Source organism: Anomalospiza imberbis, chromosome 9 (assembly GCF_031753505.1).
Source record: "Anomalospiza imberbis isolate Cuckoo-Finch-1a 21T00152 chromosome 9, ASM3175350v1, whole genome shotgun sequence".
NCBI classification, from domain to species: Eukaryota; Metazoa; Chordata; class Aves; order Passeriformes; family Viduidae; genus Anomalospiza; species Anomalospiza imberbis.
In genome coordinates, this window is record NC_089689.1 from 15,080,919 (window position 1) to 15,095,238 (window position 14,320).

General features: G+C 39.2%; 1 protein-coding gene across 1 annotated transcript in view; it reads left to right on the forward strand.

Annotated features, from left to right (window-relative positions):
• The window catches only part of TGFBR3 (transforming growth factor beta receptor 3), a 113,038-nt gene that overhangs the window by 35,696 nt on the left and 63,022 nt on the right, over positions 1-14,320 (forward strand). Inside the window, exon 3 of the mRNA XM_068199835.1 lies at positions 9,465-9,649. Within this exon, the coding sequence (XP_068055936.1) occupies positions 9,465-9,649 (185 nt within the window). The remainder of the gene's footprint in view (positions 1-9,464; positions 9,650-14,320) is intronic.

Below are 14,320 nucleotides of genomic sequence, written 5' to 3' on the forward strand. Positions count from 1 at the left end.
TTCAGAATTCATTGTTCACTCTCTGAAGACTAAAATCTGACTTGCTGATAATTGAATTGACAGATAAAAGCAATACATCTTATTGAAAGAAGAGCCGTGTGTATGCAGGTGTAGTGAATGCCAAGTGTTGATCAAGCTTAGGGGACTAGGTAGGAATGGTTAAATGGAATAATAGGGGTTGAATTGGAAAGAAAACCAGCTACCAAGAAGGAAAGGCGCTTATAGATGTAGTAAAAAAAGGGTACAAACAGAACTCCTGTAAGTTCAGTTTGTCTTTTCGAAGAAAAGTAAGAAGCTTGGGCCAGATAAAAGAAATTAAATAAAAAAACTTCAGCTATACTTTATTTTTGATAGGTTATCCAAGCTTCAAAATAAATGCTAATGTTATGAATTAAAGGAAAATCTGTTAGTGGTTTGTAGAATTGTGTGATACTGTAATTGTTTAGGAATGCTTGTGAAGTGTCTAATAGATTCAGTAAAAGCAATTGGAAAATTTTCTAAATTGTAAGAGTAGCTATCACCTCTGTGGTTGCGATGCCCCCTGAACCAGTAAACACAAGACACCTCTAAATCTCTCCTGATCTCATTGAGGTTGCTCTCATTAGTCACCAGATAAGATAAACTCTTCATTGCATAGTACTGCCCCTTGGACACTGTGTCTTTTTGTGCAAAAGATGGCTACATATGTAGTTCCAAATGAAAGCCAGTAAGGATCAAGCATGTGACAGCTACTTGCAATTCTGAAAAATTGCCATGGGATATTTTTAATCATTATGATTAAGAAAGGATGAAAAAAAAAGGCAAAACAATCAACAAAATCCAAAAATCTTACCCCTGCCCCCCCATCTAGTGTATGCATTTTACAGTCTTACTGTATATTTTGGTACCTTCATCTATACTGTTGATACTGCCTGAGATGGGAATCCAACACTTCTTCTGTTGGTTTGAAAATCATTAGAACTAGTATCAGCACTTTCAAGAATACCCATGAGTATGCAAAGAACTGAAGTATATATTTGCAATTTAAATAGGTAACATTTTGCTGTGAGAGACTCAGAAGACTTGTTTCCTTAGATAAGCACAGGTTCTTGAAGTTTACATGTGTGTTTTTGTGCATGCTCTTTGATGAATTCTTGTATGGCTGATTGTGAAAGTAAGTATGGTTCTCTCTCTTTGTCTCCTGAAACTGAATTTATGAAATCAGTGATTTCCTTCTCTGTCATCTTTAATTTACCCAATTTTAGGAATACAGTAAAAGCAGTAGGGGGGTAGGGTGGTTTGATGAGTTCCAATACTGATTTATTAAAAATAAAATGGTGTTGAAACCTGGTTTAGAGTTTTTTGCCCTAAGCAGGCATTGAATTTTTTATACAGGTTTTTTTCCCCTTTTGGCCCTAATACAGAGCTGTCATGTAAACCGAGCAGAATGCTTCCTGTTGTTTTCTGATAAAAAGTGCACTTCCATTCATTGTTTCCATGCAATTTCCTATCTTTCTGTGGTAAAGAGGGGTAAATCTGAGACAATTTATGGGCTACCTCTAGGGAAAATAGACTTTTATAACATGAAGTTTGAATGTTTTTGGGAATAACGAACAAGGAATGTTAGAAATAGTTTGTGTCTGTTCATTTCTTCCTCTTTGCACAATCTCTGCTGAAGACAACTTCTTCCATTAACATAATTGAATGCTATATTTGCTTCTTCTGTTAAGGCTGTTAAGGCACAATGTTTCTTTGCATTTTTAGGTATTGCTTATTATCTGAAATGATTTTTGTATCTTTTAGAGTCTTGTTAAAAGTTTGTGATTTGAGTCAGGCATTTCTGAAATACAGCCGTACCTGAGGGGCAGGGAAGCCTTCAGTCTAACATTGACCACTGTTTAAACAAGAATGGGTGCTTCATGGGACAGAAGATTGGTGCAAGAGAATAATCTGCATTTGGTTTTTAGACTAATAGCTTGAAACTTGGGGTTTTTTTCTACTACTTGAGGATAAAAACCAGAAAAAGTCAACAATCCTTTTTGAAACATTGGTGGACCACTTTGTTTTCATGGAAACCAGACATTGGGCTTTCTGGATGTGTTTAAGTGAAAATCAATGAATGCATGCTGTTCTGTTTATGAGTATTAAAAAGATATTCTTATGTTAGTGGAAATGTTTTCCAAATATTGGCTTGGGAGAAGGAATGGGAAGAGAGAGTAAGAGCATATGTGGATGAGTTTGCACATTCAGGCATGGAAAAATACTAGGAAGAGTTCCTGTAAGCAGTGTTTTGCTGCAAACCTCAAGAGAAGGTAGGGCTCTGACAGTACTTCTGGTCAGAACGAAGTACAGCAGAGGTTTCATAAAATGTAGCTCTGTGGTAGAGTTCATCTGCCTTTGAAAGACTTCTTTGTTTTCCAGGTGCAGATGTTTGTTTTCTAAGATTATGCCTCATGGGTAGCAATGTCTTGAGACTGTGTTCAGCGGATGTTAAACCAAACAGGTTTTTCATTCATTGCCTTTTCTGTTTAGTTAGCTTAATATGTGTATAAAAAGACACCTAGAGTTTCTTTTGTTAAACAAGATGCTTAACTGATTGACATTGCCTATCTTTGCCTTGCTTGCTTAGGTATTGAACTAGTTTTGCTGTATAACAAAGGAGTATGACTTTATAATTTACCATTTTTCATTAAATTGATAGTTTAGGTTTAATTCATATTTTCTAAGTTACAGCACATTACTACAGCAGTTGAGTTTTATTTGATGGTTAACCTCTCCAATTAAATTTAGATCAGTTTTATGTCCTGATAAGGACAAAAGATCAATATAAGCTTATTTTTCAAAAAGTGAAAGAAGAAATTTCTGATTTAAAAATATAATTTGAATTTTTTTTCTACATGGAAAAAACTGTAAGGTCCATGCAGGTAACACTTGAAATTAGATCATCTCTGCTAAACAGAGATAAACATTGTGCTTTTACCAGTGGCTGGGAGCCATGGGAGTGGATGTTTTGCAACACATCCACCAGAGAGGCATAAAAATTTATTTTGCTTTAAAGGAGAAGCCAGCATCAGGAGTTTGTACCAAGCATAACAGCAACCTAAAAAGGTATGGGACATGTCATTTGAATGGTTCCCAGTGGGCTGGCAGATGATGTTAGATAGACTTTACTATGTGTAACAGAAATGTCTAGAGAAACTGCAGAAAATAGAGGATCAAAAGACATGGGAGATTAAGTGTAATCTAATGTGTTGAAATGTCTGAATAGTTTGGTCCATACATGGAATAAGTCTGGGCAGAGTTGATAATAGTGGAATAGGAATTAATTGGGGGATAATGGTTGGGGATAGACAGCACATGGAGCAGGGGTCTAATTGCATGCAGCATTAGCACCAGATGTCAGTGTAAAGGTGAAGAGTGTAGGCTAATGCATAGTTCCAGAGAATTTTTTTTTTGTTCCTTGAAGAAAGGGGAAGGGTTCAGAGATGGTGTTGTGGAATTGCTTGATGCGCTGGAATAGGAAACCTTTGCTGTGTTTCTGCAAAAGCACATGTTTTTAGTTAGAACAACTTGTATGTTTTAACTCCTTCTACAACCAAATCTTGCCACCTGTACTGGATATTTCTTCAGGATATATTTTCTCTCAGAGATTTTATTGCTCATTGAATTCAAATAGGTACCTATGGATTCTGGTATCTTGGGTGTTTTGGTTGGTTGGATTGGTTTGTTTTTTCAAAATAGCCAAAATTAGTCCATGTTCCTGAATCTTCTCCCTGCAATTTTAAACCTATCACCTTTGCCCCAACGGCGATTCACTCAAATGTAGCTCCACCGTCAAAAATATGCACTAGATGTGGCAGTAAAAGAACTCCCTGAAAATTAAGGATCTGAAGGGAAATGTGTAGATTTATACAAACATAAAATGCTTTAGACAGTCATCTTCTTGAGTCTTCCTCCTGGCCAGTATGAAGGTCTGATATTCTGTCCCCTGCATCTTTCTTATGGTGGTCACACTTAGAGAGGAAAATCATGTAATCCAGGAGTAGTCTTGGACAGCCCAGCTCCTTGTAGTTGCTGATCATCGTGGAGATGCTTCTCCTATTTGCGAGCAGAAGCACTGAAGTTTGCTCTATGCCGTTGTCTCTCGACACAAAGCCGTGTAATATTTCCTACCACCTGATCCTGTCTTTTTCATCTCTCAAGGCTGCTTGCCAGAATGATCCTGAGCATTGATGTCTTGTTCAAGTGCTTGCTTACCAGTGTGAAAGTTTTTTTCATGGTTATCTTTAGTAAAAGCTGCTCTTCCTGTTAATAGTGGAGGTTGTCCATTATCCTCTACATTCAAATTACTAGGAATTTGGCTTTCCAGGTGCTCTTCTGTGAAGGGCTATGCAGGAAGGAATTTAGTATTTACTGTTAGAGAGCCACCCATACTGAATAAGTAGTAGTGACTAACATTTTCTCTGGTAGTGATAGTTGTCACTTCCCTCTGTAAATTCTTATTTGCCTTAACTCTTGTGTATATGTTTTGGTATAAATGCTTTCCTCAGGGAGAAACCCTTTATGAGAAGAAGGCTGTGTAGGTGGTAACAATTGCTCCATGTAGAACAGTGGCCCTTTGCCCATTCACTTTTAACTTCAGAAATGAGTGACGAATATCAAGGGAAGAAATTATTGCTGAGTCTTGCTCAAGTGCTCTGTGAAGCTTTTTAGTTTAAGATTCAAATGATTTCCCCTCTCTGTCATTCAAAAGTAGGTTTGTTCCAGCCATCGTTGTCACTAAGAGATTTAAGAGAATACCCTTAAAATTAACCTTCTCTAAAAGCACATTTGTGAAAGTCTGTCATTTAGGCACACTGAAATCTCTGCTTTAGTTAGCCTCCTCCACATATTAATGTGCCTTTCAGCATAAAGTGATGAATTCTAGCAGGATCTGCAGTAATTTATATTACTTCCTACCTGACAGCATAGAGATACCTTGTGTTCCTCAAGTCTGGATTCTGATTTTTTTAAAAATATATAATAGCTAGATTATCATCATTCTCTCATTCAAAAATCAATTACAATAAAGCTGTCCTCCTTCTGAGGAGTGTTCTGTCCCGTTGGTGTGGCTTGTACCCTCTGCTATGGCATATGGGAGCCATGCTAATGTGCTGTGGAGCCCCCAGCACAGATTCACGCAATTTGCGGGAGCCGCTTGCGCTTTTCAGCTGACAACACTGCAGAAATCACCATGGAAATACAACAGAAACTATGTTACCCTTTACTATTTGAATAAAATCAGTCACAGTTATGAGTTGATCTTGTGTTGTGTTATCCCCCTTAGTCTTACTCCCCTTTCTGCTACCTTCTTACAGCAGAACACATGTTACTCATTAGTAGCGTGGATGATATGGGAAACAAGAATGTTGAAGTTGTATTGAATATGTTCCAGATGGACACAGCTACACGGTATCAAGGTTGGGTCTGCACTGATTTCCTTTAAAATATTAATTGGAAGTGAAAAATAATTCAATACTTAACAATTCTCTAGAATTCTGAATTCACTAAACATTTGCAATAAACATAGGTATTGTAAAACATATACCTAATAATTGGTTCTTATAAATAAAACTGCCTAACCTGCCTTCCATCCTCTAAAGGCATTAAGCAACTAAAATTTGATTGGGGTAGGAGCCAGGATTTGCTAACAAGATGAAGTGGTTACATGCTCCAAAGTTAAACAAAACCCAAGGATAGCTGTGTGTGCACAGAGAAGGCACTAAAGGCTTGTGACCACATCAGAATGGATAAACTGGAAGATATCTTTGACCCTTTAAGTGCTTTGATGGAGATGCAGGAGAATATATGTGCATACTTAGAGCTGATAAGGCAATCTTGATGTGTTAATTGAACATTGATAATGAATTTTGGCAGGATGTTGGTGTCACTGCTGCAGGTGAGGTTGGGAGGAACAGGGTGTGAGGCAGGAAGGAAGATGAAGGATGTGTGAGGGAGCCAAAAGTTGCTAATTTGGGTAGAGGAGAGCTCTTGCTGCTCCCACTGGAGTGACAGTGCCTTGTAGCAGTATCAACCTTTAAGTGGGGCAGATCTGCAGGTGCAGTAGGAAGGGCTGGAAAGAAATGTAGTTTATGAATGTTGAGCAAATAGCTCCAATATTGCTGTGGTGCAATGCAGTGTAAGAATAAAGTACAACATAAATGCAGAGGAGGTGGCAGAAGGAGCTGCCTTGTGCCACTTACAGGCTGAGCATTCAGTGGAATTTGTGATCTTGAAATAATTTTTCCTCTCGCTGCTACCTCCAGGCATGCCAGTGTATGTGAGCATGGCACTACACCCAGGTTAGTGGTTGGGCAGCTATGCCAATATCAGCACACGAGGATTGTGGTTTGGTATTGCCAGTGTAAGAGAAACAGTGATTGTGAGAGTCTTGAGTTGCTGGGAAGGGCAGTATGGGCCCAGGACATACCTACTCAGGCACCTGTGTGAAACTTGGCAAAAATTAGACAGCTGGAGCAACCTCTCAGTTATTTACCCCCACAACATGCCTTGTGCATGGGCAGTCTCACAGCACATGTGGTCTGATTGCAGTGGAGCGTCCTCCAGGTACTCCAGTCGTTGGTTCAGATTTCCAGGGCTATATCCCTTTCTCTTACAAGGCTGATCTGAAAGCAGTTCTATCAAAGGCAGTAATTCCCCCAGAACATTGGTTTCTTGGACTGAACAGCTTAGAGCAGCTTTGTGCACCCCTTCCCTCCAAACAGATCTGACAGAGGGGACATGCCCCAGGCTGCCAAGGTATGCAGGCAGATGCTGTGCAGCTGCACTGCTGGAAGAGTGGACCTACACCAGTAAGCCCTGCTCAGGACTGGCACAGCACGTGGGCTCGCTGCCAGCTAGGTGACGGAATTTCTGCTGGAGATCTGGCCCCTGTTCAGCCAGGGTGGAGTATAGGCAGAGCAGGCATGCCTCATTCTGCCTGTCCCTGTGCAGATAAGCTCAGCTGCACACAGTTATCCAGGATGTGAACTTCTGCTCCCTCTGGGACTGTTTCCATCTTGCATGTTGAGCAGAAGAGAGGGATTTTTTTAATGTGCATTTGAGGTGCCAGCAAAGGAGGCAGTTACAGCCTGAACAAAACAGTCACAATCACCTTCCCCTTGTAGGATGTGAGGGGAAAATCCAGATGTCTTCTACTCTAATGTATTTAATTTGTTCAGAGTAAGTACCAGATGAAGGCTGGAGGGGAGGATTGGTAGATGTCCTGCATGGGAATAGGTGTTCACAAGGAAATCACAAGGGAGGTATTTGCTTTTTCTCCTGAACCTTTGCTAAGTAAAGTGAACATTTTTGTCAGCAACTCTGTTTCTGGTTTTGTTCAGTCTTGCGCCTTGTTCTTTGTGGGTGAGTGTGTGTTACGATTGAAACATCTGAGCCATCAATTCCATTCTGGCCCACAAGAAACAATTCAATGAACAAGTGCTCCTTTCCTTCTCAGGCCAAGAAATGCTTGTGGAGTTTAGAGAAGTGTTTTGTGCAGGTTGTTTAACATGGTGTGCTGTAGGACTTACATATCAGTGGCTGGGCTAATTTATCAGTAGGTTCTCTGATCTGCTCTTGCACATCAGGAAAATGCAGCCTCTCTGCTGGTTTTGTTATTGTTACAAATCCTAAATACTTCTTCAGCCATTACAAAGGGCAACTTTTTAATTAATTTTTTTTCTTAAACTGAGTATCATTGCTTGGATCAGTCACATTTTGTATATGTATTCTTTGAAAGGAGTTAAATAAAAACCAGAAAACCTCAAGTCAGTGCTACTTGGTCAGTGCTACTGCCAAGCTCCTCATTTAGGGAGAAGAAAGTTTGTTTATCTTCAGTACCCCAAGCACATGCATGCGTAATTTATGCCTTGAGCATTGCCTTTACAAATATTCCTGCTCTGTGGGAGCTCATAGGATATGCACTATGCTCTGGTGGGTTTCAGGAACGGCCTCTTTGTGGCCTGAGGCAGTGCAGAAATCTCCCTGTGCTCAAGGGCTTTGCTTTTTCCAGATAGTCTGGTTTAAGATAGACTCCGACTTGTAAGTAAATGGCCAACTGCAAACTGCATTTTCAAAGAGCCGTGGTTTTAACCAGCAAAGTGTAGGTCAGTGCTAATTTAATTAAACGTAAGACGTAAGTGTACGCCAGTGTCAGATGATCTCTAGTGCTATAATAGCTGACTTTAGACTTGACAAAACCAGATAGAGCTCTTCTGTTTAATCAGTTGAGGATTTTATTTATTTTGAACTTCCTTCAAAGGAAGCATTTTACTTCAATTGCAGGTGTGCACAATTTGGAAAAAACTGTTTCTACCTTGTATTTCTCTTTTATGCCTGGCAGCCTCTGAACTGGCTGATTCACATGAGTCTAGTTCTTATCTGAGTGGTTTTGGTGCAAATTAGGGGTTAAATGAATTACGCTCTCCTGTGACCTCCTGAATCAAAAACATACATGTATCTGTTACTGTCAGGGGTGGGCTTCAGCTGTTTTGAAAAAGCAGGGCTGCTTTTCATAAATATTTGTCTTGATTTAGTTTCCTGGGATATAGTTTAAATGTAAACTGCTCTGTATGCTTTGCGTTTGTGCTGTCTTGCTCTATCACATCACATGGTCTCACGTACTATATGAGTATGCCACTACATCATGCTGTGGTGATTATTTGAAAGGGCGTACACTCTGTTTTGGGCTAGATAACCGTTATCAGTGCAGATAATTGCTGTCAGACACAAAATAGACTCAGTAAACAAACATTTCATTTTATCATGTGACAGATGCCTGCTGTTTTGTACAATGTATTTGAATGTTGTTCACTATAAATCAGTCCTGCTTCAAAAGCAACAAATCCAGCTCGCCCAAATCCTTCCTGACATAATCACCTTTCTGCTAGATATTAACTTTTCATTGTTATATATGCATGATTGCATTTACAGTGTTTGCAGGTAACAGTGTTTGACATAAACATCTAAGACAAACCAATTCCCCTGACCGCTATCACTGGTAGTGGTGGGGGTTTCTTTGGTTTTTTTGGGGGGTTGTTGATTGGTTTTGGTTTTTTTTGTTTTTGTTTTTGTTTTTTTTTTTTTTTTTTTTTTGGTTTTTTTTTTTTTTTTTTGTTTATTTCTAGTTTTGTTTAATGGGTTTTTTTAGACTTTTTATTTCCCTCTCTTTGTTTTCCTCCCTATTAAAGAATACCTTCAGTTTTGGAATTCATACTTGAAAATTTAGACTTTCAGAGAGAAATGAACCAGTGAGTTAGCATATTCAGGACAACTTAGAAGTTCAATGGGAATAAGAGTCTTATTTTTGTGGATAATGAACATGAAGCTTCTGCTTGTGTTCCTGTGGATTTTCTGAACAAAAGGATGATCATTATTTGACAAGTATAAACAATGTTTTGCTATTTTTTTCTCCCCATGATGTGTGTCTGTGTCTTTCTCAGCAGGTCCTGTGCCTCAGAGGGAATGTGTCTTATCGCCTGTTAACAATTCGCACCCAGTCCATGCCTTGTTGGAAAGCTTTACAGTCTTATCTGGCTGTGCAAGCCGGGGCACGACGAGCCTGCCCCAAGAGGTGCACGTCCTCAATCTCAGAAACCCCAAGGAGGGTCTTGGCCATCATGAAAGAGAGGTAAAGGGGAAATTACTTTTTCTCCAGATCCCTGGTGATACGTGTGTCTGCAAGTGGGATTATTATATGTTAATTTGCTGCATAAAGTTATTTCTGAATTGTCACCAAAGTACCACAAAGAACCATGTACAATTTGAATGGAAACTGTCCAACTACACTTTGCATGTCATATGAATAAGCTGCTTCCGTGCCTAGCCACCCTCTTCATTATCTTTCACAACCACAAAATATACTTAAAAAAGGTAGGGGGTGAGCAAAGGAAATAAGAAACAGATTTAGATCTCCCACAGGCCTTTGCAGAATTGGCTGTCTTCAAAAGCAGATCATTTACCTAAATGTGTTGTAAATTAACATGAATACCTTTGGATCCCTGCCATGATCATATAAACAAATACTGAAGTTTAGATTCTTTTACCAGTGTAATACAGCCTCAATGCTTCACTGAGGGGGGACTGCTGTACAGAAAGCAAGTGTTACTGACTATGGTAGTCCAATTACTTATTTATGTGTGCTGCACTTGGAGGGACTGGCAAAAACTTCAGCTGTTAAGAAAGCAACAGTAGAATAAAATTTTTTATGTAAAGTTGTGCCATATTGTTGTTTACTCTCAAAACACATCAAAACAGAGTGCCAAAGTGCAAAGAAAACATTGCATGCCACAACAGCTGAGCCTTTTAGTTCATATTCTTACAGTATTACAAACACAAATCCTTAGTACTGTGTCCTGTGGGAGAAACGTGTGGGTACACAATTAGAGAATTTGTAAAACAAGAACAAAGATGATGATGTAACAAGAAGAAACTTAGGAAAAGAGGATCTAAATCTGTGCTGAAAGGATTTTTCAAGTGGAGTCTTTCTTAGTGATTAAAATAACGGCAGATTCTCTTGGCCAGAATCAGTTTTTCCACTGACTTCAGTATCAGCCTCGTTGGGTTTGTGGTTACTTCAGCTCAATGTGTATTGTATGCATCCATGAAACTTCAGCTGTTGTGTTCATTTTCAGTATATATATGGCCTTAAATGCCTATTTTATGATGAGAAAAATAATTTACAGTTTTTTTAGTAGATATCTCACTGGCTTCCATTAATCAAAATTGTCAGATCTTCTACTGTCATGAGATGAATAGAAAAATTACGCTTTTTTTGGTGGGATTGTGAATGAGGAACAGATACTTTTATATTTTGAGGGGGTGGTGGTGGTATGTAGGTTTGTTTTGTTTTTTTTTCTTTTGTTTTGGTGTTCTTTAAGCCTTTCTTAGTATACCAAGAGTATATTAGGCATACCAAGAGTATACTACGTATACCAAGAGCTGAGTTATCAGTTCTCTGGACGTGAAGACCAAATTATAGGGCTTTTTGGTTTTCTCTGGGTTTTTTGTGTTGTTTGCTTGGGGTGAGGGGGTGGTTGGGGATTGTTGGGTTGGCTTTTTTGAGCATAGTTTCCAAGAAAAACTAAATAGCTGGATGTGATTCTGCTGTAGATTTTTCAGTGCTTCTCCCGTCTCTCAGGAAACTTCAAATCCATTGCTAAGTCATAGGCAAATTTGGTATGAGTACCTCCTGAGAGAGCAGCATGACTCAAGTGCCGAGTGCACATTTGCATGAGCCCAAATCCATATTTCCCTCTGGGCCGCTGCTGCTGGCGCTGCTTGCGTAACACAGAGCTTTGCGCAGCTGTGCGCGCGCACGGCGTGAGCCCGTCACGCGTGCACGAGCGTGCAGGCTGTGCCCCTGCTGCCTGGTCAACCTGTCACAATGCTAGAATTAAATACTTGGCTTTGAGTAAATATACTTGCTGTCCAAAAGAAAGAGGCTGCTTGTGCCTCATCTAACGTGCTTATGTTAAGAAAGCAGTTTACCCAAGCTATCTTGTCTGTGAGCTTTCGGGGTATCCTGAAGTGTAGGGCACTGAATAGATCTCAGCATTTGAAACCCGTAGCCTCCTTGTGCCATTTCCTGAGCAATTTCCAGTCATGGTCCTTGGAGATGGCTGCTCTAAAAATGCACAGGAAGCTGGAGCAAGGTTTGCTGGCAACAGTGTTGAGCAAAAGAGTGTAAACAAGTTGCAAAGATCAGATTTTACTTATAGGATCAGACTCAGAGAACAAAGCAGAGCAAATGTTATCTTTTCCATTATTGTTGAAACCAACTCCAAGTGGCCCTTTGTCTAAAAGTAGAATGTACCCATCACCTTAAATTACATGAACTTGATTTACCAGCTGAAGTATTTCCTGTTGCCTGCAAATGCTGATAGCAGAGGTAGAGATCTGTTTGTCATGTAGTATTTCCAGTAGACTCCAGAATAAAACCAGTGGTTTTGTTTGATAGCACGTTACTTAGATTTAGCAACATGGAAAGCATGTTTAAATAAATCATGCATTTGTTCAGAGGTTGGCTGAAGTTCTAATGATATGGGATGCAAGATCTAAAAATCTTTATGTGAAGGCTTGCTTTGGGGGGAGGAGGTTGGGTTGTTTTGTTTTTAACCTGTGCTGTGCTAGAATGCTGCTAAATTACACATTCCTTACTTGCTGGGAGGAGTGTAAACTTCCCTTAGCAAATTCCTTGGAGGGTTCATGCATTAAACATACTTGTGCAGTTGTCATTGTTCTCACAAAGATGCAACATATGTGTATGCATTAATTTAACTCCCTTTGACACTTGTGTAGAATATATAGGCAACAAGCTTTTGCAAATTTAAGCATAGAAGGGGTGGCTGATGAGGAGGAGGGCGTGTGGCAGGGCTGATGCAGGCAGGCTTTTCAGTAAGGGTTGGTAAGATTTGTGTGCTTTTCCTTCCCTATAAACTGGGAAAAAGAAGACAATAGACAGGTTGGAAATGTATAGGATTGTGTATTATGAACAGTCTTTGTGAAACTGAATCAATAGTTTACCACTTCTGTGTTACAGCAGAAGTCTGGTAAATACAAGATCATATCATGAAATGTTATCACATTTATGATCTTCAAGGAATTTGTTGTATTTTAGTTCATTAATCCCATTGAGATGAAATCTTGTATGTTGAGGCTGAGAATGTCTTCTTTCTTCAGGTAAGAACCCCCGAAGTTCCAATCTTTTTCAAGTATTTCTTAGAAATGTCTTTTATCACAATTCATATTTGGCCATGCTTTATCATAGGAAATAGAATACGGGTGCATGTAATAGCCTCGAGTGTTTATATTGAACTTGGCAAGAAAAAGGCAAGCCTTTTTTGTTTGTTTTATTTGATCAAATATTCCTGGGGAAGTGAGTGCGTGTGTGCATTTCTGTGCTGATCTGGGTCTCAGCTGAATGCCAGGAACTACTGAACTCTTACAATAACTTTCTCTTTGGCTTTGGGTATCTTCACTGCTTAAGTTTCTCAGTTTTCAGAAAGGAGATAGTTGCTTCTTCATGGAGCTGTTTGTTCTGAGGAAGTTATTGTTTGCAGAGTCACTTGGAAACTCTAGAAATTTGCACCAGAAGAATGTGTATAGAAGAGCATAAAAATTATTTTAAGATGGAAGTCACTCTTTAGGTATATTATCAATCTTTAGGTATATTATCAATATACCTCTTTAGGTGTATTATCAAATTAATAGAGGATTCTTTTCTTATGCCTGTTAGTTGAATTTCCCTGAGCTGCTTCGAGCACATAGTTACAATTGAAATAGTTAAAGGGAGAGAGGAGGGGCATATAAAGTTCATCTCATGCGAATACTTAGGATTGAATACATATGAATACATGGAATCAGAGTTCCTGGCAATGGATTCACTATTGTTTTCGTTAACATCCTCATCCTCAAAAACTTTAAGATGTTATGCCTGATACAGATGTTTAACATGTGTTACATGCAATGAAGGTAGGAAAACTAAGGACTTGTCTTTATCTTTATAATTTTGAGTAATGCCACTGAGGCTGTAATAATTTGACAGACCTTCTTCCCCACTGTTTAATCAGTGCTACTTGGCAAAAAGGTAACAGTAACAACTTTAAAATTTCCTTGAGAGTAAACATGATATTAAAATGGCTGCTAGCTCCTGGAATAGGCTAGTTATAATAGGCTGATTCTGAACTCAGGAGAATTTTTCTGTCACACTGTTTTTGGTTTTTATGATTTTGAAGATCTGGGTAAAGAAGGTGGTGAAAACCTAGTTCATTTTGCCTATTATGCTACATATTTACTCTATTTCCCAGTGTGTTTGTTTTAACTGTTTTCAGAAGTTCAATACTACAACAGCCTTACCCAAGGCTATGTCAGGGAAAAATGTTTTGTTTCATGCTCAGGCATCCAGAGATCCAGGAACAGCCTTGAGATTCAGCTCAGATTAAAGGGGCCACTTTCTGGGCATATTTAAAACATGCTGACCTGCAGCACCAGAGTCATGGTCAGAGGGGGCCTGGAGGTCATGTGCTGACAGCAGGCAGGAAGGGAATTCAAGGTTTGTTACTTGACAGCTGGAGTTAGTGAGGATTTTGTTACCTATTCATTGGTTTGAATAGGTATACAGTGCCGCACGTGGGTATATTTAGTACTTCTCGTAGGTCAAAGGCCTTTGCTTTGAAGAAAAATAGTTGCTGCTTTAGAAAAAGAGGCTTTGAGAGATAAAACAAAGCACTATGCCTCTGCCAAGGTACAGACAAAATCTGAACTTTGCAATGGTGTTTTTATTTTCTTGCCTCTTCACTTT